Here is a 25,731-nt window from a genome sequence, read left to right on the forward strand (position 1 = left end):
CTCTCTAACATACACACGTTTATTTTTCCTCTCGTGGAAATTAACATTTTCAGTTTGTTTCCAGGAGACGGAGACTCTGCAGCTCAGCGTCCCGTCGCCATGACGTCTTCTTCTGGTTTTACTGGAGAGGTGAGTTGGCACATGAAGGCGGATCCTTTCACAGGACCGAGATAGCAACAATAACAATAACAATAATAATAATAATAATAATAATAGAGGAAGTGGAGAAATTAAACATAAAAGTGAGAATAACACACCAGACGTTTGCTGTTTGATACTTAAATTATTGTTTTTGAATTAAAAGTAAAGGAGGTCTGTAAACTGAAGTGTTTGAGTTGTGACAGAGTGTTAAAGTGGGATTTAGGGTTCAGTCCTATCTGAAGCTCCGACTGACAATTATTTGGATTATTTATTCAACTATTTCAATTCATTGATTATTTTTTTAAGTCTGTAAAATGTCCCATCACAGTTTCCCAGAGGCCAAAGAGACGTCAAATTCCTTTTGTTGTCTGATGAACGGCTCAAAACGCTGCAGATATTTAATCTAAAATAACAGAAAAAAAGGAAAATCCTCAGATTTCAGTGGCCAGAATCTACAAATGTCTTTGATACGAGACTTAAACAGATAATCGATTACAAAAAAACTAATTGTTGCCACTTTTTTTGTCAATCAACTGATCGGTTAATTATTTAATTATTCAACAAGCGTTCCCACAGAGCTGCAAGTAACAGCTGTTCTCACGTCGATTAATCTGTCGATTACTTTCTCGGTTGATCGATTGGTAAAAAAGTGTTGCCCAAAGCCAAAGATGATCCTCAAATGTCCTATTTGTCTGCTGACATATCCCTTCGTTATCATTTACTGAAGATGTGATTTACATGGAACTTTATTTCTTTACAACCATATTTTGTGCTGCGATTGTGGAAAATGCTGCGTTCACACAGATTGTTTTAGTGGACGAGAGAGAGACCGAAGCCGGCAGAGAACACCAGCAACAGTAACGGTCGTCTAAGGTTATTTAGAGGTTGCTCATCCTACAATCTGTTGTTTCTGTTTATCAGGTCGCTGAGGTTTGATAGCAGAAGCAATACAATAAGTTAGAAGTCAGTATTTTGTGTAAGTGTTGATTTCTTTGGTAAGAAATCGTGTAATAAGCAGGATAATGTGCAGCGAGCGGCCGTTTTTGTCCCTTACATGATGCAAAGCATAGAATATTTTCATTTACGCCATTTTTTGCATCATCGTGTGTGTTTCTCGTTGCCGTCCTGTTGTTACATGCAATCTAATGTTTCTGCGCCTTGTGTCTGTCCGAGTCTGTGTGAACGCAGCATTATGGGTATTTAAGATGGCGGCTGTGTGCTCCGACTGTTCTGTGCCGATATTCTACAAATCTGACGCATCATTATTCATTTTGCTCGGAAATTCTTCACGTTTGTGTCGTTTATATGTGAGCCTCTCTGCTTAAAGAGGAAATTTGACGTCGTCATCGTTTTTTTTGGGTTATTTTTCTCTGTTGAACTCTGCTTCTGTATTTCTGAGTTCACTGACTGATATTTGAGTAACGAGCGCAGACAACAGGTAAGGACAGAAGGGGGTAAAGTCTGTCCCGTCGCCTCAAAGTAAACATGTCAGTCTGCGGCCTCCGACAGGCCCCACCCACACTGGAATCACCACGGCAACACTTCACCTTATCTGATGGTTAAAATGAGTCGGACTGAAAACACAGTAAACACTCTGTCACTGCCTGTTGTGAGATGAGAACACACACACACATACAGTCACACACACACTCTTACACACACACACACACACACACGTAGCACAGCGGCTGGTCCGTGCAGGTGGAGGTAACCTCAGGCAACAAGAGGAGGAAGAGGAGGAGGAGGAGCTTCATCCTCCTCAGCTCCGGATCAGCGTCAGAAACTCGTCGCGGGTTTTTGGGTCTTCCCTGAAAACTCCCAACATGGTGCTGGTGACAGTTTTACTGTTCATCTTCTGGACGCCGCGCATCACCATGCACATGTGACTGCGGGGAGGAAGAGAGGAGGGGAGGTTACCATGACGACGACGAATAACATGAGGAGAGAAAAAAAAAAAAACTACACAACAACAAGAGCAAAGTTAAAGGAATGAAGGAATGAGGAGGTGACAAAAGGAGAAAAGGAAATAAAAGTGAGTGAAGTAATTGAACAGAAACAGAGTAAAAAGGAGATGTAGCAGAAAAGAAGAAGGGAAGAAAGAAAGGAGAAGATGTGGCAGAGAAAAAGGATGAAGGTGGATCACAACAGCGGATCACAAACGTACGTCGCCTCGATGACGACGCCGACCCCGGTGGGCTGCAGGGCCTCGGTGATCGCCACGGCGATCTGTTTGGTCAACCTCTCCTGAACTGTGGACAAACAGACGGACGGACATGAAACAAGCAGACGGAGCAAACAACATCTCTGAACTCTGGACGCAAAATGTGGATTAAAAGCCGAATCTGTGCTTGTGTGACGGCAGACGTGTCTCTGGTACCTTGTAGTCGACGGCTGTAGATTTCAACAATCCTGAAAGAGAGAAAACAGAGAAAATCTGCTTTAGCAAAGCAAAGATGAAGAGAAGACGGCCGACAAACAGCTGGTGGAGAGAAAACTCACCACTATGAGCGAGACGAGACAAAACAACACACCTACAGACCCCCCAGGAAGTGCTCCAGGCTGTGAAACCACTCTGACCTAGTGGCCAAACTGTGGAATTACAACAATGGCGCCATCACGTGACGCCATTGGGCCCCAAAAAGTCTTTTCCCACAGATTTGTAAATCAGCAGATACATTTTTTAAAGTCACAACCGACATGAAACGACTCGTTTAAGCAGCAGAATTTGACCCATTCAGTCCGATAACATTTGGAAAGTCTAAAAAAGACGAAAGATTAAATGATTTTATCTCCATTCAAGTTAGCGGAGGGCTAACAGGAAGTGCTCTGTGGGCACAACGATGAGGAAGATTCGGCAACTTTTACGTCCAGGAAGTCGAACATTTTTATACCTTCCTCCTCTGAGACGTAGAGCTCAAACAAAACTACTAAAAACACATCAATGAGCCACATTGAGTGACACGTTCCTTCATTACAGCAAACACACACACACAGTCCTGCTGCACCAAATACTCACTACAGCACCAAGCGTGGATTAATCCGCTGCTTAAAATAGTCCCCCCAAAAAAAGCACTGTTTACTCCTGTTTGTGTAACATTTGATAAAAACTACATTAAGCAGCTAATTTAAAAAGCCATTAAGCCTTTTTTTTAAATTAAACTATATATTTTTTTCCACTTTTGCACATTTGTTTTGGCAACAGAGGTTAAGGACACAATATTCTACCGACAACTGTAACTAACTTCCCTCAATGAAAAGGAATCGGCAGTAATTTTAAAGCTTTTTTTAAAGTCTGATGAGGGAAAAGGAGGATAATGAACTGATCTGCAGAGGCGACCTTCGACCTGCTGCTCTTCTCCGTGAGCGAAACCACTTTGGACAAACTCGACCCCGTCCACCTCCGAGAAAATGTCACGAGGCCAAACGGGCAGCACGAGGACACACTGTGCATTCATGATGGAAAGAGGAAGCTGCTACGACTGGAAAGAGGAAGCTGCTGCAAAGACGACGATCCCAGGAAGGAGACGCTGTAGATGAATTAAAGAAAAATACTCTGGAAAGCAAAGTAATCTCCAGAAAAAACACGAAATTATATTCATCACCCTGTTGTTCCAGTAATTCTAATCTGATGTGAATGATATGAGCTGGTGGACTCGATGAAATCTTATTTTGGAAAACTAGAGGTCGTCTGAATCTACTTCGATTTGTAAGAATAAAGCTGCGAACTGTCTCTCGACACGAACAGTGAAAGTAAAGGTAAGAGGCCTAAAAATATATTTATTAGTCTCAAAATCACAAAGACTTCAGAGGATATTCTTCTAGTCTGTGGAGAAATTTTTTTTAAAAAAAGCAGCAGGTGTTGTGAGTTCAGCAACGACGATGTGATCCCTCACTGGCTTCCCACTCGCTAACAAAGTCCAGCTCGAGGATCGTTGGTGAACAGAACATCACTGATCCCAACTGCTTTTATGTTACTTCTTCTTTTCACGTTTCTCAAGAAAACTTTTCTGTTTTTGTGTCACTTTACTTTCCAAACACGAGCAGCTCGACGATCAAACAGGTCGTAAAAGAGACAGATTATCTAAACCTATTTATTACACGACTGTTGCTGAGGACGCCGTTATGATAGCGGAAGCAATGAAATCATTTTTAAATCAATAAAAAGTGTCAGAAAGTCAGTATTTTGTTTGTTTCGCTATAATGTACATTATCTCTTACTTCTTTTTGAGGTCATGTGCACACAACCAAGCACAGTCAGTCAAAGCTGAACCAGGAAGTCGATGTTTAACCCTTTATAGGGCACTCGTTGAAATACTTAGACCATTACTGGTTATTAAATTAATGTTATGGTGAAAATCAAAACCATATATGGTTTCTTGCCGGTCTGTCATGTGGAGAAATCTGGTAGTTCTGCTGCCTCATGGTGAGGCAAGGGGCGGCCATTTTGAACTCTTAACCACTTAAGTTACCAAATATGGTGCCCAATAAAGGGTTAAACTGTAACAGACACTTTAAGATGATAATTTTACCATTTACCTGCATATTCGCCTCCAATTAAATCTAGCTAGCCTGATAATATCCAGTATTTGGACTGATTTCTGCCATGTCAACCAGACCTCAGCCAAAAAACTACCAAAATAAGACCCAAATTGTGTGAAACCATAATTTCCCTCCAACAGCCCGCAGTATTTTCTTATTATCGATAACATAACATGAATCTTATGTTATAACAACATAAGATTTTGAATTAGCGCCACCCAGAGTGCAACAGGCTGCAGTTTAGAGCAGAAGAGCCTCGTTTGTGTTGTCAAAATGTAGATGGTCCGGCTGCTGTCGTCACAGTGTCAGCGTGTATGTCCAGTACTGTGTTAGTAAGGGGTGTTAGTGCGATAAGCCTGAAGGTATTGGGGTCAGTGGGATCACGCTAGTACACACAAACAAACACACACACGTTTTAATAATCAGCTTAAATACACACTAGCTCTCTCCCTCTCACACACACACACACTCTCACACACACATCTGCTGTAAGGTGGCCAATCAAACACTGTCCCGAGGACACACACACACACACTTAGAGTAAATGTACTCACCTGGCCAGCTTACTGAGGCCCAGAACTCTCTTGTTTGGGAGGTAACCGATGTGAACCTGCACAAAGTGAAAACTCAGCATCAAATATTTTACAGTTAATGCTGTTTTCAGGAAACGACGGAGGATCTGAGTGTAAAATCATCTGATCCAAGTTTATATCTCAACTAGTAACACTGCTGGAGGTGACCTGATGCCCTGCAGCAGATCTCGGAAACTTTCATGACTTTTTTTCAGTTGTTTTTGTAGATGAAAGTGATTTTAGCATCATTTTAAGTACCCTAGTCGACATCATGTGACTGTAAAATAAAACTGAGCGATGCAAAATCTCTCTCGATGGAGAAGTCGCATGTTAAAAAAAAAAAAAACATGACTAATTAAAATAAAACATCATGAGATCAAGGAAAGTGAAGTGTCTGCCGGATGGTGCGTCGCTTTAAATGTTGGCATTATCTCCTTTCCTTTTGTGACGGATGCTCCGGTGCATCTTACGTTAAAGAAGATAAGAAAGGAAGCGTTGAAGCACTTTACTTAAACATTTAGAGGATTTGAGGAAATGCCAGGAGCAATCTAAACACTGGAAACCTACAAAAAAAGTATATAAACATTTTAATATTTAATTCCTGTAGCCTTAATTATGGAAGTGTGACTGACTCACCTTCCTGTTTTTAACCATTTGGGATGGTTTTTTTCAGTATTTTTTGTGTGTGGTGATAAAACTAAAATGTGTTTTTGGAATAATAACTGTGAACACATTAAAGGAAGCTGGATCTCAGTCAAGTGTTAAAGTCTGTCTCCCTGTCGATATGTGCCTCCCTGCACCTTAACCTGATCCTGACCAGTTTAAGGTGGGTAAGTTAGTTGTTTTAAACTGGATATTCAGCAGCATTAAGTTCACCTCCAACTGTGTTTTACTTTAAAGGGTGATTCCATTACTTTTAAACCCAATTTTTCTGCATTATTTTGTCTAAATGGCTGGAAGGTACAAAACGTTCTGGTGTTGGTCCAGTAGATCACCTCAGCTGGCAAACAATGGCTGCAGTGTAATCTCTGCAGGGGAACTACGCCAGTCAAAGCACGTCCATTAAAAGTGCTCGTTTTTTTCCCACTGACAGACTCAGAGTGTTATTCTGAGTGTCTGACAACATTACAGAAAGGATCCCTACAGAGAGAGACCTGGAAGATCCTTTTGGTTTTACCAACAACCAAAAAACTATCAATGTCTGTCAACTGTCACCTCGCAGGACTAACCCTTTAAAATCACACTAAAGCCTCTCAGTAACACAAACAGACTGATGAAGGCAGCAGTAGACTAGTGACGCACTGTGAGGTAAAATTACCATTTTTGTCAATGGAGTCTGGTGGCTTCAAACCGAGCGATATAAAGGCTGTTTCTGGTAAAACCAAAAGGATCTTCCAGGTCTCTCTCTGTAGGGATCCTTTATGTAATGTTGTCAGACACTTAGAATAACAATCTGAGCCTGTCAGTGGGAAAAACAAGCACTTTTACTGGACATGAACCTTTGACTGGTGCTGCTACATTACAGCTGCTGTTCAAACTATTACAACTATCAATGTTTTAGACAACAACAAATGTAGAAATCGGGCCCAGGCTTCAAAAACACTTCCTTTAAGGGTATTTTTTCCTGAGATGCACTTTGATTCATCAGCTCTTGTGGCCCAAGATGATCGCTGAGGTGGAGTAAGTGAGAGTTTTACGACGCACACTGGCAACAAGAGCCGAAGACGAGAAGCAGAGCAGGTGGATGAGCAACAAACGAGAGGAGGAAGAGGTGGCGTCATCAGCTGGAGCATCTCTGCTGTGGATGTCTGGAGGCTCTAATTCTCCAACACACACACACACACACACAGACGTGCACACCACTCAAATGTCAGACACAATTTGTTGACAAGACGAGAGAAAGGGCAGCAGCAACAAGCATGCAAAGATCTCTTTTTCCCCCTTTTTCTCCCAGCGCCTCCCTCTGCGCTGCAGCAGCCTGACATATCAGCATCAAACAGACCGACTGCTGCTGCTGCTTCACTTATCTGCTCACGTTATTCAAATGTACCGGCACATGCTGCGAGTGACGGTTTTTAAGCCACTTTCAGCTCATAGGTTTGGTTTTACGCAGCAGCAAGAGACAGAAGCTGGTGAAGAAAGAGACATTCAGCAGCTGAAGAGACAGATATTTCTCTCAGGAGTTCAAGATGGGGATATACGAAGCAGTTCTTTGCACATCCTTGAATGCTGGACAGGAGCTCCGACTGCATGGTCCCTCTCGTTGAACTCAAGCACGGCAGAACACCGTATTCCTCATGATCCTCGGCCTCCAGAAGCAGAAGTTGCTGTTCACTTTGACACTCACACCAAACTCTGTTTATAATTCACGATATTCTAAAAGTTTCCTCACTGAATATCGTAGATGAACGCCGGTTTTTGACGCCTTTTAAGTCTTTTTAACTGATCTACAGTTCGGCTACAGTTACTCTTGATTCCTATTAAAGAATCCCCCATCATGCATCGCTCCCTCGCAGTGAAAGGATCCGAGGCGTTCTTCACCACACGATTTTCCATATTGCAGGTTTCACCATGATTCGTAAACTGAACTGAGAAGTGATTCGGTTCAGCTCGTTCTTTTAAAACGAATCGTTCACAAACGACACACGTAGCTGGTGGGTACCAAAAACAGAGCTAAAAAGGCCAGAGAATATTATAAGTGACGAGAAACACGAACATGAATAAGTTAACTGTGTTTGTAAGTAACTGTTTGCTCACATGTAGCCGTAACAGTTTTATAAGGTGACAACATGTGTGTCAGTTTGTTGTGTTTCTCTAATTTTAGATCTTCAGAGGTGACCACATGCTGCATCAGTGGATGTAACGGAGTCCAATCAATTCTCCAATCTTCTTTTTTTTTTTTAAAAGTGAGGGAGCTTCACTGAAAGAAGAGCAAAGAACGGCACGTCTACCAACTGGCTTCAGCAAGAGTTTAAATACGTTATATGATTCATTGATTGGTTGAATTCAGCCCGTGTTAGACCCCATCTGGTGCGTCGGGTTAATTTGGGGCAGGAAATGAGGGTAGTGTCGGGTAAGTAAGTGTCCTTTAAATCACCAGGACACACCGATCCCACCATTCTTCCCGTTCTGTCACATCAAACCGCCTTTCTCTGCGTAACTTGTGGATCTTCCGCGGTTCACTCGGGTGATAACAGCCTGACTCGATAGATGCAGCCCATCGGGAACATCTGTCACGTCTCCTAGAAAGTCAGACCACAATTTATGACACCAAAACCACCCGATCAGACACAGAGACTGAACCCGGCACAAGACTGACCCTCAGTGACCTGTTTGAGCAGGAAATAACCATAACGACGAGGTAACAACCTTCATCAGCTGAATATGAAACCAAGTGACAAATTATCTTTTTGCTTTTTCTTCAGACGTTCTCTGAGCAGGTGACCGCAAAGTAAATGACAGCCTGCAATAAAGTGCTCTGGTGCTGCAGACACTGAAACAGTTCATCAAACAGTTCACCTGCACGCTCCCGACAAACAATAGAGGAGGAGGAGGAGGAGGAGGAGGAAACTCTGTGTGTGGTGAGTCACTGAGAGACACAGCAGACAGACGGACAGATGAGAGAGGCTGGATAAGAGGCAGCGCTGCTGACGATGATGAGGGGAGGGAGGAGGTTTAGGGACATGAACAGCCACCTGATGGCCACCACACACACACACACACACTAACACACACACACACACACACACACAGGAGGTGTGGTAAGTGTTTGTGTGATTCACTGCTGTCATCAGAGCCCATTTGCACCGGTGGAAAAGGATCAGCTGCCAGCCCCTATTGTCTTAAACGACGTGCACCTGCAGGCGAAGATGGAGGGATAAGAGAGAAGCAGAGAAAGAGGAAAGAGGCCAATGAGGTTTTAGTGGCGAGCAATGATGTCAAAGGAGCGAGGAGGAGGAGGAGGAGGAGGAGGAGGAGGAGGAGGAGGAGGCTGGAAGAAAAAAGAGCTAAACAAAAGAAACACGGGATAAACAGATCTCAGCTAATCTGATTGTTGCTCATGTCTCTGCTGTTCGGACCAGCGGCCCTCCAGATAAACCAGAAATGGTTTTTAAGATACACATCTCTTACCATGATTTTGTATTGAATTATGAAAACTTGCAGCTTCTTCTATGAATGTGGTTAAAAATATAGAAAAAAAACCCATCCCCTTTAGTGATGATATCAGAGAGCAAAGCTGCAGCGGAGTACTGTACGTTACTTTATGTGTCCCTTTATGTGTGTCTTTATGTGTGTGTGTTTATTCTGCTTGGATGCGTCAACATGGAGTTAAAGAAAGCACACGACAGGTGGACAGACGACGAGGCCGGACTGGAGCGGCGCTTTTTGTTCTACAATCTCACACAAAAATGGCATGTAAAAAAAACAAAAACAAAAAAAAAACAGGCGCTGCTTTCTCATACGTCAGCAGACTTATTTGTCTAATTTTCTCAGGAAATGGAGACAAAAACTGGCTGATAGAACATCAAAGTTCCTTCAAAATAAAAGCACGGGGAAGAAAGGTTTCTGGTATATTGAGGAGGGGGCCTGTGCTGTATGAAGTTATCTCTTGCTTGTGTTTTTGTTTAGACTTGTTCTAAAGATTATAAATAAAATTAAAAAACATACGTATGCATATATATATGTATATAAATCACTCATGTCTGCACTAGGAATGGGCCATGATGTTCAAGTATTCAAATAGTTTAAAAAAATCGAATAGTTTACACGACAATGTCTTGTTTTGTCTTGTGCCTGTCGCCTTTCACAGTGACAATCAGTTAGTAATGTTGCTCTAAATGCTCGTCCCTAATTTGTGCTGTAAATATGAAGCTTAAACCAGCAGCCGGTTAGCTTAGCTTAGCACAAAGACTAAAAAACAGGGCGAAACAGCAGGCATGGCTCTAAAACTCACTACGTTATATCTTCTGTGGGAGAATATTTCTTCCACCTCAGAGCCGAGAAATAGCTCAGCACATAAAACACAGAAAAAAACAGAATAAAGAGACAAGATGTTAACTGGAGTGACGTTGGTGCTTGAGAAAAGGATCCTGGTCACCAAAAATATCAGGGTTCATCCACTGGGGAGAAAAAGTTCCCTCTGGGTTTGTTTACATGGACATGAAGCTTCCTGTTTTTGTGTCTTTGCATGTAGGAGAAACCCTCAACCCAGAATATGTTAGCTGGAGACGGCCGACGACCTGCTTAAGTCTGGAGTACACAGGTTACATGACGGAGGTTTCCCAACACGCACCATTTAGAAATTGCCAGGATCTTATTTATTATGAGTACGGGGACATGAAGATCCAGATTTCTGTGTGCTCATGTGCCCTAAAATGATCAGAATAAAGGATCAGCCTGATCACGTCCATATAAACACTCTCACTGATGGATCCTGTTTGACATTCACACAAAACCATCTACAATTATAAACTAAAAGAAGAAGGAGGAGGAACATTTTGAACACGCTGCAGGACACGTATGTTAAATTTATCATCGTGTTCCAGTAAAGTGAGCTCATCTTTCCATTAAGGAGCAAACGCTCTTCTTCTCTTTCCTCCCTTTTCATTTGCTGCTGCTGCTTTTATTTCTCCCAAAAATCCTTCATTCCTGACTGAAACTAGAACATCATGTTTCTGCCATCAGGTGACCGTCACTGTTGAACCCTGTTGTTGTGTGTGTGTGTGTGTGTGTGTGTGTGTGTGTGTGTGTGTGTGTCCCTCACCCTGCCGAAGATGGGCACCAGGTGATGCTCACACATGGAGAACATGTCGATGTCTTTGACGATCACCATCTCGTCGTGGTCTTCGTCGAAGATGGCGTCGTTCAGCACGTCTGCAGGTGAGACAAAAACAACAGAAGGTTTTTAAACATCAGATTTTTTCAGATTCACGTACCGAGACGTCTCCACTGACCTTCAGTCCACTTGATCTGCCCATGTCTTTAAGAAAAAGGAATTTTATATTTTTATTAATTTATTCACCAATTACTGTATTTTCTTTAGTGATTATCTCGAGTGAGGTTTGGTTTTTTTACAGATTAATTAGGAAGTTGTTTATCTACAATAAATGTGTGTGAATAATTAGTAACTCTTTCCAATGAGTTTCCTCCTGCATGAATGAAGTGTGAATGTAAATGTGGTGTTAAATCGCTTTGAGTGGTCCAAAAGACCAGAGAGAAGTAGTACAGTCCATTTAATATTTTAACTCCTTTGCTCGTGTTTGGTTCTGGATTTTTTTTAAAATGCGTGTTAAAAAAAAAAGGCAAGTTTATTTGCACATACATCAAACACAAAGGTAATTCAAAGTGCTTTATGTAAATCATTAAATCACTTGACAATAAGCAGGAGAAACATATATTCAAATACAATAAAGTAGCAGAGACACCTGAAAACAAAACACACCAAAGCAGAACAAGTATAAAATTACAAGAATAAAAGTTACAGAGAAAAATAAAGTATTTGATTTGAGTATTTCTGATTAATCGCTGACTAATCTGAGGATTGGTGGACAGATTCCTCCTCCAGCGTGCACACTGGGCACACTTTTAGTTTAATCTGCTCCACTAAAAAGTTGTGTATTTTGAATGTTGTATCAAAACAGGTGTGTGTGTGTGTGTGTGTGTTTCCGTCTCTTTGTCCTGCATCACTTTCCTCGAGGACAGACAGATGGAAACCACCAGGGACGCCCTGTTCACCTCCACCGTTCAGCTGCCGCTCTCTTTATCGTCGACTTTGGTGTTTCTCTGTGGCAAACATCGCCGTCTAATTATAGCTCTGCTTCCATACACTCCTTCCTGTTGTTGCTTTATTGCATTTTTTCAGTTGCCGGGGGTTCAATAAACCGCTTTATCTGTTTGCGAGGACGCAGGCGCCTCTCGCGCTCACCGCGGCACTTTTTAATTTCCTGACTGGCTATCTGTGATAGGGAGGGAGGATGAGGAGGGGCCGAGGTCACAGAAACAACAGACAGCAGGCCGACTTGTTGATTCAGTCTTATTGTATGTGTGTTTGAACAAGAGAGCAGGTAGTTTAACACGTTCACATTCACATGTAAGTCCTTTTTTAACCAGTTTTGTTTGTCTGATCGTGACTGAGTTTGAGTCTCGATGCCTCGGCACCCTTCACCGTGCCATCGAGTTTTCCCACCGCCAAAAACACATCATGTCTCTTGATCTTTTTGGGGATTTCTGACAGCTTTATCTCTGCAGATGAGACATTTATTAAAGGGATAGTTCTGATAAGCTGAGGTGGGGTTGTATGAGGGACTTATCCAAAGTCAGTGTATTACCTACAGTAGATTTCGGTCAGCACGGTGCCAGATTAGAGGAGCAGGCAGGAGACTAGAGTCAAGAGTACTACGGACGGGGGCAGCAGAAAAACAAATGTTAGCCAGCTACAGAAATCAATATTAGTTTAAGTGTACGCTATATTTAGAGTAGTCAGGCAGCCCTTTCTGACAGGGAACTGAAGCTCTTCACCAGACTCCATTGACAAAAACAATAATTTTACCACGCAGAATACGAGAGCTGCTGGACTTCAGCTGCCTCGATTAGTTTGTCTGTTTGTGCTACTGTGTGACTTCAGTGTTTTAAATGGTGAATTTGGATTCAAACTCATGTGTTATTTGTGTTGATAAAAGCGGAGGAGGGGCCACACAAGTCCTCTGTTCTCTGAGGTAAAATGACTGTTTTTCTCAATGGAGTCTGGTGGATGTAGAGAGTAAAGAGAAAGGTGGAAAGAAAGGCAAGGCAAAAAAAATGGTGAAAATATTCTAAATACAGCAAACACTTAAACTGATGTTAACTAAACTTCATACAACCACAAACCACAAACTATCCCTTGTTGTTCATCCTGACGGTAAAATGAATGTCTGAACTTAATGTTACATCCAATAGTTGTTGAGACATTTCACTGTGTCAATCTTATGGTGGCGCTAGAGGAAAATCAAATCACCAAAGCCGTCAGGATTTAACCTCTGGGAACCACGACTGCATCAAATGTTGTGCTTACTATGACGATGGCGCCGTTAACAGCAACAATTAATCAACACTTCAGTGCAAATACAAGACTATATAACAGCAGAAAACCTATAACAGACTAATTCTTCCTTCCAGTGAGCATTTTAACTTGTCTTTTTTGTAATATTTGGCTCCTACAGAGCTAATCCATCGATAAATCTATCTGTCGCTGCTGCAGGATACATCAGGGGATCATTAAAGTCAGTAGGATTCTTCCTCTGGGGAACATGAACATCAATCCATCCAGCGGTTGTTGAGAGGTTTGAGTGGTGGGAGGTCTGAGGTTAAGGGGGCTAAAGAGCTAACGGGGGGGGTATTACTGTCGACACATGGCGGTTTTGAGAATCGCATCTATCTGAAGTCTAATTGATGGATCTACGGCAGAGGTTAATCAGATCCTGGACGACAATTTGGCTTTATTGATCCACGGACGAAGAGGAAACTGGCTCTGGAAGCAGTTTGCCTCCAGGTGGCTGGCGCCGTAATAAAGAGGTGATCCTGTTTTGGAGGTTTTGTAATCAAGAAGTTAAAGCGGAAGCACGACTTTGCCGCTGATAACGGTGTTGTCACGGCAACGCCTCTACTTCGAAAACTCCAACGGGGCGAGAAACACGATCAGATGATGTTGATAATAATCTGCCATTTTTACCCTGCTGGCTTTTCATGAAAGAAGTTGGACTTCTAACATCCTCACGATGTTCTCAGATCTCAACTAATGCTGAAACCATTAGTTGATTTATCCATTATTTGAAATTAAACAACAAATATTTTCCTGATTTTAAGTCAAAAATGTCAAACGCTCTCTAGTTCCAGCTTCTCAGTTGTGGAGTTTTGCTGCTTTTCTTAATCTTAAGAGAAAGAAAACTTAATATCTTTGGATTTTGGGCTGTAGTTTGGTTTATTCACTCACCCAGCTCGTTTTTTAGCTCCTTTTTTGGTCTCCACCACCAAAAATGTCGAATTTTGTTCACCTTGATGGACAGAAATGCTTCATTTTTTACAATTTATGTAAGTTTTCAGCTCCTTTATATAGTTTATATTGTATGCGAATATTATTTTGTAGGGATTTTACACCATATTTGGTTACAAATTACTTTTACATCATAATAAATCTTAATTTTGTTTTGGTTGTATTGAACTCTATATAAGCTTTTTACACCCACAAATGTCCCATAGTGCCCACTTATTATCTTTTATCTTTGGTTTTTAACTCTTATTTCTTAATATTAGTTAGTTTAATAGTTTTTTTTAATCTTTCTGTGGGGCTATTAGGGCTTGATTTACTATTTGAATTACTTTTTTCTGTTTTAGCCATTGACCGTCAGAGAGAGAGTTCACTTTATTCATCAACAAGAAGTTTTTTTTTTTAGGTAGATTAGGGAGAACGTGTGTACTACATACACTACATACAGTATTTACATGTATGTCCCGGACAGGTGTGTTCATTTACATTTATTATAGTGATTTAACATGATTTTTCTACGTGTGCTCTTTGTGGGTTTGTCATATTACTTATTATTTAATGAAAATAACCAACAGTTGCAGCTCTGATCTCAAAATGAACTCAGTGAGTACGACGTTGTCATGACTGATAGAAGTGACGACTTTGACTTAAATGCTATAATAAACTGGAATTATACTATAAGGATACGTCACACACACGTGACGTACGCCATTACTTACAGTGAAGCGTTTCTCTGTCACACACACACACACACACACACACACACACACACACACACACACACACACACACACACCTCAAGGGAAAATAACGTTAAATCAACCTTAACTAAATAAAGGGCAGCTGGTGAGGACCGCCGGTTCTGACGCCCTGGGTGACAGAAAGAGGAGGCGGGTATCAGGTAATGATGGCGTTACTCATCATGAGATCTACATCCAATGGAGCTGCTGCCTCGTGTGTGTGTGTGTGTGTGTGTGTGTGTGTGTGTGTGTGTGTGTGTTGACATGTTCTGAATGAGGCAGGAAACAGAGTGGTGGTGGAGTGAATGACTAAACAAACAAGGTAAATCATTCATTGTTCAGACACCCAGATGTGTGTGAAAGTGCACATTCACTGTCACACACACACACACACACACACACACACACACAATACATAATCATAACCCTGGGCATGTTATCTATGAGTCACCCCTGTACAGCCCTGCCTTTAAATACACAATAACCAACACACACAATTTGTGTCTGAGCAGCATTTTCTAACCGTCTCAGTTTCACATCCCATAATATTCAGCGCTCATATAGTGTTTTCAGATCTGTCCAGTCTCAGGAAATTGTGTTTGTGTTTATTTATATAGACGTTTATTGACTGAATGTGAAGACTCCCTGACGCTCTGAGCTGCCTTTAGGGTGGAGGCTAAATGGGTGTGTGTGTGTGTGTGTGTGTGTGTGTGTGTGTTGCTAGGCAACCACACAATCAGCTGATGATCAGCTGTCAGTCCTTCAAAACAGATGTTGGGTGCAGAGCTAGCTACTCTCATGTTAGCGTCAATTAGCGTAGTTTAAGTGTCGGTTTTGTGTTTGAAATGTGGAAACTGGGACGTAAAGTTTTAAAGGATCATTCCGTGTACGCACCTAAAAATTAGTCTGATTGTTATTCTAACTGTCTGGCAGCATTATGGAAAGGATCCCTACAAATATATATAGAGATAATATATATATATATAAATATATAGATCATTTTAATTTAACCACAAACAGCCCGTTCTATCGCTCTCTTCGAAGCCACCAGACTCCATTGACCTCACAGAACACAGTTGCTGCTGCATTGATTAGTTATTAGTTTCTTTGTTTTGTTGTGTGCTGCATAAACATTGTGCTGGATACAAATTTTTAAAGAAAATTGCTCCAGCTTCTTAATTAATTAAATTCAAGACTTCACAGGCATATTTTAAATATGTGCAGTAAGATGTAGGAACGGCCAAAAGGCTACGGTGCAATAATAATAATAATAATTAGAATAAATGGTACTATATATTCCAGAATAAGAGATAAGGATTAAAAAAATAAATAAATAAAATGTTTGGTACCAAAAATGTTAATTTCAGTGTATGTAAAATATACAGACGTCACAATTAGTAACTTAATTAACAAAATAACAACAATATGTCGCTTCTCAAACGGAAAGATCTGCAGATTTTTTGTTTTATTCATGACAGTAAATTTAATACATTTGTATTTTTGACAAAAGAAAAAGCTATTTGAATGTGTGAACTTTCCTTCTGGGGAACTGTACTCTACTGTTTGTTATTTATAGACTTACTGTTGTTAAATAAAGCAGCTAAAGCAGAAACATGTGCCCCAAACAGAGTAAGATTTTCGTAACATTCCTGTTTAATCTCTGCGTAACTTTTCCTCACTACAGTTTTGTCGGTCATGTGCTCGACAACAAGAGGATTTTGGGCTCATGTTGTGATGAAAGCTGAACCCGTGACCTGCACACACACTCACACGTGAACACACTGATCAAACACTGTAAAAATGCTACAGTTCTCCACAAACATCCAGCGCTCTGAAAACTACATGTGTTTTCTGTGTTCTCTGCTTTCCAGCAAGTCAAAGGGGAGTCTCCTGTAACAGCCAATCAGCAGACAGACAGACAGACAGACAGAGGGAGCATCGCCACACATGCATGTCATCATTATCTCCACCACTGTCTCCCCCGTTTGTCGTTCAGAGGTGAGAGGGAAGCAGGAGTCCTGTGGTCGTACCTGAGCTCCACCAAACAACATGAATCACCCACAGCGGCTTTTCCACATTTTTCTCTCCCTTTCACCGCATTCCTTCCTTCAGCCATCACACTAAACGACCCCCACAACAGCCAAAGTGCCTCCAGATGGAAGGAGGCTGAGATGGAGAAGAAGGGGGCAGATCCCCGACTGCAGCCACTCTGACTCGCCGTAGCGTGGACTTGACACCCCCTCTCCTCCTCCACCCTTCACCACCACCCACACATGACTCAGCAAACCCTCCGTGGAGCCTGCAGGCCGGCCGGTTTGTCTGGATCAAACGTGAGCTGGAGGGGCGACGCAGATAAATCTTACGGATAGATCAGCAGCTTTGAGGAGCTGAAAAGCCGGTTTGGTCAGCTGTGTGGTTTTATAACAACACAGCTGTGATCTCCTCCAGTTTCACCTTAAAAAACCCTTTTTTTTTCCTCTACAGGTTCAACAAATCCCCGTTAGATCTGCCACTGATGGAACCTCACTGTATGAAATAGCGGCCAGATAGCTGCCTCCTCCATTATAAACTCTTCAAACACACAAAACTGGAAGTGGAAGTTTCCAAAATTATGGTTTTGCAGAGCTGATGCACCAACTAATGATGATTTCTTAATGGATTCATGTGGAGATTCTTTCCTCATGTCAGAAAATAAAACTCCAGCCTTTATCGTCACACTTAAATTGTTATTATAAATGCAACTGCGAGGGTTTAAAGAATAGATAGTCACTTTATTTATTTCAGCAGCTGTTTATGTCGACTGTGCATCAAATATGATAAGTGGGATCGTTTTATTTTGAGTAATAAAAGATTTCTGGTTTATATGACGAGGGATTGTGTGGATGAAGCACCAGATCATGTTGAAAGTCAGGAATTTTTCAAGATGTATGTTCAAGTTCAAGTCCAAACTTTCAAAACAGACATCTTAACATGACCTATGTTGTCTGACAAACGCTCCCAAAGCCCAAAGAGATTCAGCCGACTATCATACAACCAAACAAGATGTTTAGCATTTTTGCTTTAATCCTCAGCTGCACTGAAGGAGCCATAAAAGACAGGATGTTTTTCATTATCACCGTCCTGCTGCTTCTGCACAGACGGGACATGTGTTACACTTTCCTTCTTCCTTAATTGTTGATTTAAAGCCTCTTTCACGTAAAAAAAAGTGTTAGGAATGTTTCCTGCACGCGGTCACGTGTGAATGGAAGCAGGGATCGATATTCAGGGAAGTCTGTGCCGCCAACTTCTCACCCTCAAGACCTGCTAACACTTCTGGGAAAATGCCGGTACGGCTGTGATGTGAATGGAAGCAGCAACGTTACAGGGACACGTGTGAACTGATCAAAGAAAAGATATCAAGCTGAATAAATACCTGCCGTGCAGTTAGCTACAGAGAGGAGTAGAGACGGAGGAGCAGAAAGACAGAAATTAATATTCGTTTTTCTTTCTTAATTGTTTTTTTTCACTGCAAATCAGCACAAAAATAGCTTCGATCGCTCACTTCTCCATTTGTTGGAACGTCCATTATGGTATTGCTACATCCTTTATTTTTCCCCCCCAGAAAAACACGTCGGTTAGAGACCAGACCGACTCGTGGAGGATTTCTCCTGCTGAAGGATCCTGTACGTCTGATCCTGATCAATCACGAAGTTTGCAAACCACAATGATTTCATGCACTTTATGCAATCAGACATCTAAAAGCAAAACTCCGATCAGATGGGGGTCTGTGGTCTATTTGGTGTCTATGTAATATAATAATAAAAGGAATGCTATACACTGTAAAAACTGGGACTGGGCTTAATTAATATTTACTAAATAATTAATATTAACCTTTACATAATAAAAAAGACTTTGTGTAGTTTTGAATCAGATTGAGCTGGATTCAACAAATCTGAATCATTTCTCATTGAATTTTACAAGGTTTTTGGCCAAATAAAATGAGCTCTGATACATCTAATAGAATTTAATTCAATTTTATGAGAAATGCTAAAAAAAAATGCTCAGTGGGGACTCCTTTCTTTCAATGATTTCACACTTCCGCCATTTGCATTTTGCGCAACCGCCACATGGCCTGCAGTCAGGATTCAGTACAGCAGATGAAGTCGTCCAACTTTTCAAAGGTTAGACCTCTTCAGCTGTTTGGGAATGTACGAACTATGATAGCTGGCAGTTATTCTGTATTACTAGAATTTACCAAACATTTCAGGTATACTGTGCTTTGGGCCAGAGTTGGAACGATGGTGGTCACAAAGTTTTTATGTGCCGAAACAGCATGCTATGAACGAAAGGCTGGACTCAATGTTGAAAATATGGTATCTGAAATTCACACAGCTTTTACAGCGTTCGCTTTTCGGAGATGACTGATCATAATTAAACTGTGTGCAATGATAGAAGCTCATTTTCAAATCTCCTTGGCTTCGGCAGAGTATCCACCCCTCCCCCACTTTAAGTGTTTTAAGTGATACCCAAGTAAATCTTAGGGAAACATAGCGATTGTCTCCTTATAGTCTCGTACAAGTCGCACGTTTTCATCTACGGTGTGGTGTTTTGTTGGGGACGTCTCATATTAAGAGGTCGGTGGATGCTTAGCTAGTTTTACATCAGTCCAAGACATTATGAGGAAGCGATACAATGAGGGCACAATTGCCAGGGATTAAAACTGGCAACCTTCAAGTTTGTCTGTGTGTTTGTGAATCAGATTGTTAGATGTCGTGCTTATTATATCCAAAAGCAATCCTTTTTTTCTCAAAATTGACCACTAACATTTTGAATTTGCTGTGATGTTTAAACACTCTGTTGTACGACCAAATAACTTTGTTTTCTCCTTGTAAATTATTTGAATGGTATTTAAACACAGTTCTGTACTCAGTGAATATCATAGACCTCTTTGGCTACTTCTTTGTCTCAGTATGCAGATGTTTTGTGATTGTTTTGGTGATTTGGACATTGATTTGGGATGACCCTCTGAATCTGATAACAATATGCCTGCAATAAGGACATGTAACTCTTTTTGCTGGACTTATCCATTAGATGTGTGTTTTGAAAAGCCTTTGTAGCATTTTAATTGTTGTTTTGTTACTTCAAATATGTACAATATAGTGTGTGTATACAAAATATGTCATCCAAATGGAATTGAATTTAATGTTATTATATTGTTTCTTTTAAGGTGCATAGAAAATCATTGGCAGAAATCTTTGGAACAGGTATGTATCTCATTTCATTAAACAGTATTTATATTTAATGTAAATTCTATTAACTCATTGACCAAACATGCGAATAAGACCTGTTTTTATTACCTCAGGATTTGGCTTATGGGATGGCTGTGTGAGATCTGCAAATCTTCTTCAACTACGAAGGGGAATCTTCTAAAGCATTACAGACTACAGCACGCAACATTTGGTCGCGGATGTCAATGTCATACTCTTATCAGCTCTTCAGCATTTTCTAATTGGTAAGTATGAAATTGTTAAAGACCTTCCCGAATGTATTGTATGCTCTCAGTTGGTCGCTGGGTAATTTTGGGCACCTGGTAGGCATTTCAGCTTTTTTTGCAAATTGTTTTCAAATTGAATTTGGTTCACTCCATGTTTATGCACTGTTTGCACCTCCTGTGTAAAGTGAAAGCCACTAAATATCCAGTTTCAAGATGCTACAGATAAGATCATGCTAGATATGAGCCAGCATTTTCTGTGAAATGTATATGATAGAACGAAAACATTTCATTGGTTTGTGACATGTCATTTCAGTCTCCAAGCAATCCTGGCATCACTGTGACCAGAGATGTTGTCGTTCGTTGCTTGATGGTGTAACCTTGGGGAATCTACAGTATGATGTAAGCTGATTATTCAGTTGCTCTCTAAATGATTCAACCCCATTGCAAATTAGGTTTATTGGCAAAATTAACAAACTTTCAGCTGTTTGCAATGAACAAATCAAACAAGAACAATTTAAATAACGCAGCACATCTAACATTTAACAAGTGGTTTCTCCAGACTCATTCATATGTGACTGAACTGTAGTTGTATTTCTCTTTTTCCGGGGAAATACATCACTAATCATCACAGAAGCCGACTGAGGTTTGTAGAACTACAGTACTTTGTTAATTATTGTATTTGGTGGGAATCTGGAAATGTTCGATTATGATCTTCCCCTTTGGAACGCATCCTGAATTACACAATGTTCTGGTTTTTTTAGGACACTGAAGGGGACAGTGTTTCGCAGGACCTTGCTGTACAACAGATGAAAATCTACCAAATCCAGACGCAAACATCCAGAGGGTCCAGATGTGGGTATCGTGGTAGAAGGCGTGAAAGTTCTGACTGCTCTGGGTAATTTTCCAAGGGCTTGCTCCATGCTTGTTGGGCTGGCGTATGCACTGGATCTTGCCTATCCAAAGGAGGTCAGGTACACACTGGAAGTTCTTCAAAAGCTCTTCCTTGAGCTGGACTGTTTAAGGCTGTCCCCAAAAGTGAACACCCTGAAGACTAAGCTACTGGCTTAAAAGCAAATTGTTTAAGACTGAAGTTAAGGCACTAGTTTCAGTGCTCCTGTCATTATTTTTTAATAATGTTCACATGATATTGTTCACTGTAAAGAGTACTTTAAATATTGTAAAGGCTTTGTTAAATCCTCTTAACAGTGGTCCAGTTAGTTCAGTAAACTACATTTTTTGGGTGTTTTTTTGCTGTCCCCACAAGTGAACAGTCTGAAGAGTGAGGTATTGGCTCAAAATCAAACTTGAGGTAAAGCACAAGTTTCAGTGCTCCAGTAATGTTTGTGGCATAGATACATGCAGTGTGCACACCAAAGGTGCTATTAAAAATGTTCACATGATATTGTTTACTCTAAAGAGTACTGTAAAGTGATGTTGAGTGAGTTAAAATGAGTTTTGTTAAATTCTAACAGTGGTCCAGTTTGGTAGTTTAGTGAACAACTACATGTTTGACCCAAGAGGCTTGATCCCTGCTGTCATTTGAAGAATTTAAACAGTGAATAATGTTGTTGTTCATTAGTCCAAAATTAGTAAGAACTCAAGTGGTGGCTTTTACCTTTTTCCCGACTTTAAGCTGTACTTTTGATTTCTCTTTTAAAATATTCAGAAGTCGAATTGGCTCTGAAAAGTTTAGCCAGCACATGTAGTGATTACACAAAATGTTTTTTTTTAATGAACTGCCCCAGAAACACTAGATATTGTATCACACACAAAAATCTGTGCTTTTAATGCCCACAGATGATAAAGGTCAATAGATTGGCATATATTTTTGGTAAATTTTTACTAAACCCTTTAAAATATACATGGCACTATTTTGTAAGTAGTCCTAGTTCTGTCAGGTACAGAATATTTGAACAATTTAAACTAGTACACAATAATCAAACAAATACATTGCCAGTGTGTCCCTGCTGTACACAGTTCATAGCTGTTATGTCAGTTGCATTAATGTATTGTGGCATTTGACATTTAAATAAATGTTTAAACAGTATTTGTCTGTCTGGTAATCTGTTTACCAATCTTAAGTAAAATGTTGTACTAAAATGACTTAACATTGGGTAGATATAACTTAAAAAAGTGATGGCAACAAAGAGATTTGAAGAGTGTTAAAGCCAACTGTAACTTGAATTTACACAATTTATGTAGAATAGAATAAATAAGAATTTCAATGTAAAATGTGTTGAATTAAATAACAAGATGCTAAAATATGAGTTGAATATAATTCCTGAAATTTAGTAAGTTTTAAATAATTTCACCTAGAAAATTGGTAAATTTAATTATTTTTTTGTACAAAGATTTAGTAAATGTAAATAGGTTTTGCATTGATATTTATTAAATTCAAATCATATAAATATAAATCAATCTTCCAAAGAAAATTTATTTGAAATTACTAAGTATTAATGGGTTAGTTTTACTCACACAGTGGCATGATATCACTAAATGCAACACACTTAATCAGTTCTTTTTATTAAAATATACTCATTTTTCTTATTTAAATTTAGTTAAACTATTCAATACATTCTAATCAAATCTTACCGAATTAAAATCTACTCAATTATATTGCGTGTCACTTTGTTGCCATAGTTTTATTAAGTAACCTTGGGTCAGATTTTTTAGGGTGTAGATGTGAATTTCTCCGATGTGAGACTAATAAAGGAATATCTAATAAAATGAGTAATAAAATACAATAAATCCAAATTAATTATTGACATTTTGGGGGAATACACAGAGTCAGACAAGGACAGTTAGCCTGCAGTTAGCGTAGCTTAGCATCACCACTGGAGACAGCTAGCAGCTTCCCTCCGTTTCCAGTCTTTGTGCTAAGCTAAGCTAGCCGGCTGCTTCATATCTCCTTCTAAAGCACTTTTGGCTCGTGACACCTTCAAAATGAGGAAACGTTCAGTCGTGTGCGAACGCAGCGGCCTCAAGATTCCCGATTGCGAGACAGAACGTCCTGCAGCGTGAACAGCAGAGCGATCAGAAGAGTTAAATAGTGTGACGTCCGTCTGAAGACGAACCAATCACAAGACTCCGATGATGACATATTTGAATCGGTGACATGTTTCCGGTTGCCTTGTCGAAGCTTTTGCAGGTAATTTGATGTATTCGTCAGCGTCTTCTTCTTCTGTTAAGTTTTATGCTCTTTGTCCCATCTGTTCATGTCTATTTGGCCGTGACACGTGTGAAAAGGCAGTGAAACATCACTAAAAAGGTCATCCTGAGGGTGAATTACCTTAAAACTGTTTGTGAAAGAGGCTTAAAACCAAAACAACAAACAATAATTAAGTGGTAAAAATGACTCATGATACTCTGACGATCTTTAGTTTAACTAAACTGACCGGTTTTCATCTACATGCTTTAAATTTGAAAGGAAATCTATCAAAATACGAGATGTTTTGCTTTGAATTCCTATTTTACTGTTTTATTTTCAGTGGATTTTAAGTGGTGGAAAATAATTAAATACTTAAATCAAGTACTGTACAAAAGTTTACTATAGCACCTCAACTTTATTCTATTATTGTATTTTTTTTTTACTTTATGAACTTGCTTTAAAATCTTTAATGGATAAAATAAACTTCCCAAAAATATATGAAACTGTTAAAATGCTGCTTTAACGTTAGTGCAGCAATAATAAACCAGATTTACATCATAAAACATCACACTGAATACTTTATCTACAGTACAAATACCTCAAACCTTTCAGTACTCTGACGTCGCTGCAGTACTTTACAGCAGTTTGACTGATGTGAGCCGTGATGCAATTTCCACTGAATAAAACGGTTTCGGTTAAGTGATTTAACCGACAGCTGCGACACTGAGATGATTTTTTTAAAATACAAAGCAGAAGGAAAAGTAAAAGTACTCACAGTCCTGCATTCAAAGCCCTACTGAAGTAGAGCAAATAAACATGTACTCCAAGTATCAAAAGGTGAAAAGCACCCGTAACGCAGCAGAAAGGCTCCTCTCAACTCTGAATGAACACAGATTATAATATTGTTCCATCATTATTGATGATTTTCATGTTGCAGCTTTGTAAAAATACACTTTATAACCACGTCCCCTCACTCCGCTGCAGCTTTAGTTACTTCACAGATATTTTTACACACAAAACAAATGGAGAGCTTATTAAAATATGTTTTGTTGTAAATCAAACCTCCCAACAGGTTATAAAAGTAACATTTAGCTGAAACCATGAGTTGATTAATCAGTTTATTGATAGAAAATTAGAAAATTAACTGGATTTGATGGTTCGAGCTTCTCAAATGTGAAGATTTGCTGATTTTCCTTTGAAGGATTTTAATATTTTTATTCAGTTTGAGGGGTTGGACTAAACAAACATTGTGCAGGTGTCACTTTGTCACACATTGTGACCACATTTCTCACCGTTTTCACCATTTTTTACAAACTAAACAATCAATTACTTAAGGGAGAAATCAGTCAGCTGATGAATTCAGAATGAAAAACACAAAACAGCTAAAAATGACTCAACTCCGACAGTAAAATCCTGCTTTTAAATGAATGAAGAGGAATAATAATCCAATGATATAAAAGTAGAAGAGCTACAGTTTACTGCTTAAAGAGTACTTTCACTTTCAAATCACAGTAGAAAGTAAAAAAAAGATAAAAAGTACCTCTGACTTCAGTAAAAGTACTTGGTTATATTCCACCACTTGGCTCTAAGTCTAATTTAATATCACAAACAGTCACTTAAAAAGGTGCATCAGCTGTTTTCTGTGGATCACAGAGGGTCTGAGGTGAATTTTGGGAGGTGTTTACTCTCAGACCTGCCACCTGTTGAACCGCAGGACAAATCCCAACAGCCTCTGAGCGGCTTTGTGGATTTAAAAACTCACCAATGATCTTCTCCTGGTAGCCCTTGGTGAAGAACTGCATGGCGGTGGCGGCTCTCCAGGGGGTTTTGAGGAGCCCCTGCCGCTGCGGGTCCTCCCCGAGCCCCCGCAGGATGGTGGTGTAAGCCTCGGCCAGGGACGGCAGGCTCATCTCGTTGTCCTCCACGCTCCTGGTGCGCTCCTCCCTCCAGCTCTCCATCACCGAGGCGGCCGGCCGGTGCGCCCCGGACTCCGCGCCCGGAGGCTTCCCGTCAAAGTGTCCGTTCAGCACGGAGCTGCTGTCCCCGGTGTCTTTCTTCTCGGCGGAGCTGTACTGCGTCTGCTTGGAGTGCTCCAT

At 40.3% G+C, this 25,731-nt stretch overlaps 1 protein-coding gene across 1 annotated transcript; it reads right to left on the minus strand.

Moving 5' to 3' along the window:
• Positions 1–1,900: 1,900 nt before the first annotated feature.
• Positions 1,901–25,731, minus strand: gch1 (GTP cyclohydrolase 1). Its single transcript, XM_070831490.1, has 6 exons — positions 25,398–25,731; positions 11,017–11,126; positions 5,235–5,290; positions 2,519–2,550; positions 2,306–2,390; positions 1,901–2,027 (listed from the first exon to the last, which is right to left on the minus strand). Exons 1-6 carry the CDS (start codon positions 25,729–25,731, stop codon positions 1,901–1,903), a joined length of 744 nt encoding a protein of 247 aa, XP_070687591.1.

This window comes from Pempheris klunzingeri, chromosome 1, assembly GCF_042242105.1.
Source record: "Pempheris klunzingeri isolate RE-2024b chromosome 1, fPemKlu1.hap1, whole genome shotgun sequence".
In the NCBI taxonomy this organism is placed as follows: domain Eukaryota; kingdom Metazoa; phylum Chordata; class Actinopteri; order Acropomatiformes; family Pempheridae; genus Pempheris; species Pempheris klunzingeri.

What these genes read in the sequence shown, in the direction of transcription:
- gch1 (XM_070831490.1), bottom strand. Translation starts at nt 25,731, where the DNA reads ATGGAGCACTCCAAGCAGACGCAGTACAGCTCCGCCGAGAAGAAAGAC. An exon ending in TGGTGCCCATCTTCGGCAGG is followed by an intron (nt 5,291 to 11,016) that starts GTGAGGGACACA and finishes CACTTTGTGCAG; the next exon opens with GTTCACATCGGTTACCTCCC. An exon ending in GGCCTCAGTAAGCTGGCCAG is followed by an intron (nt 2,551 to 5,234) that starts GTGAGTACATTT and finishes TCTCTCTTTCAG; the next exon opens with GATTGTTGAAATCTACAGCC.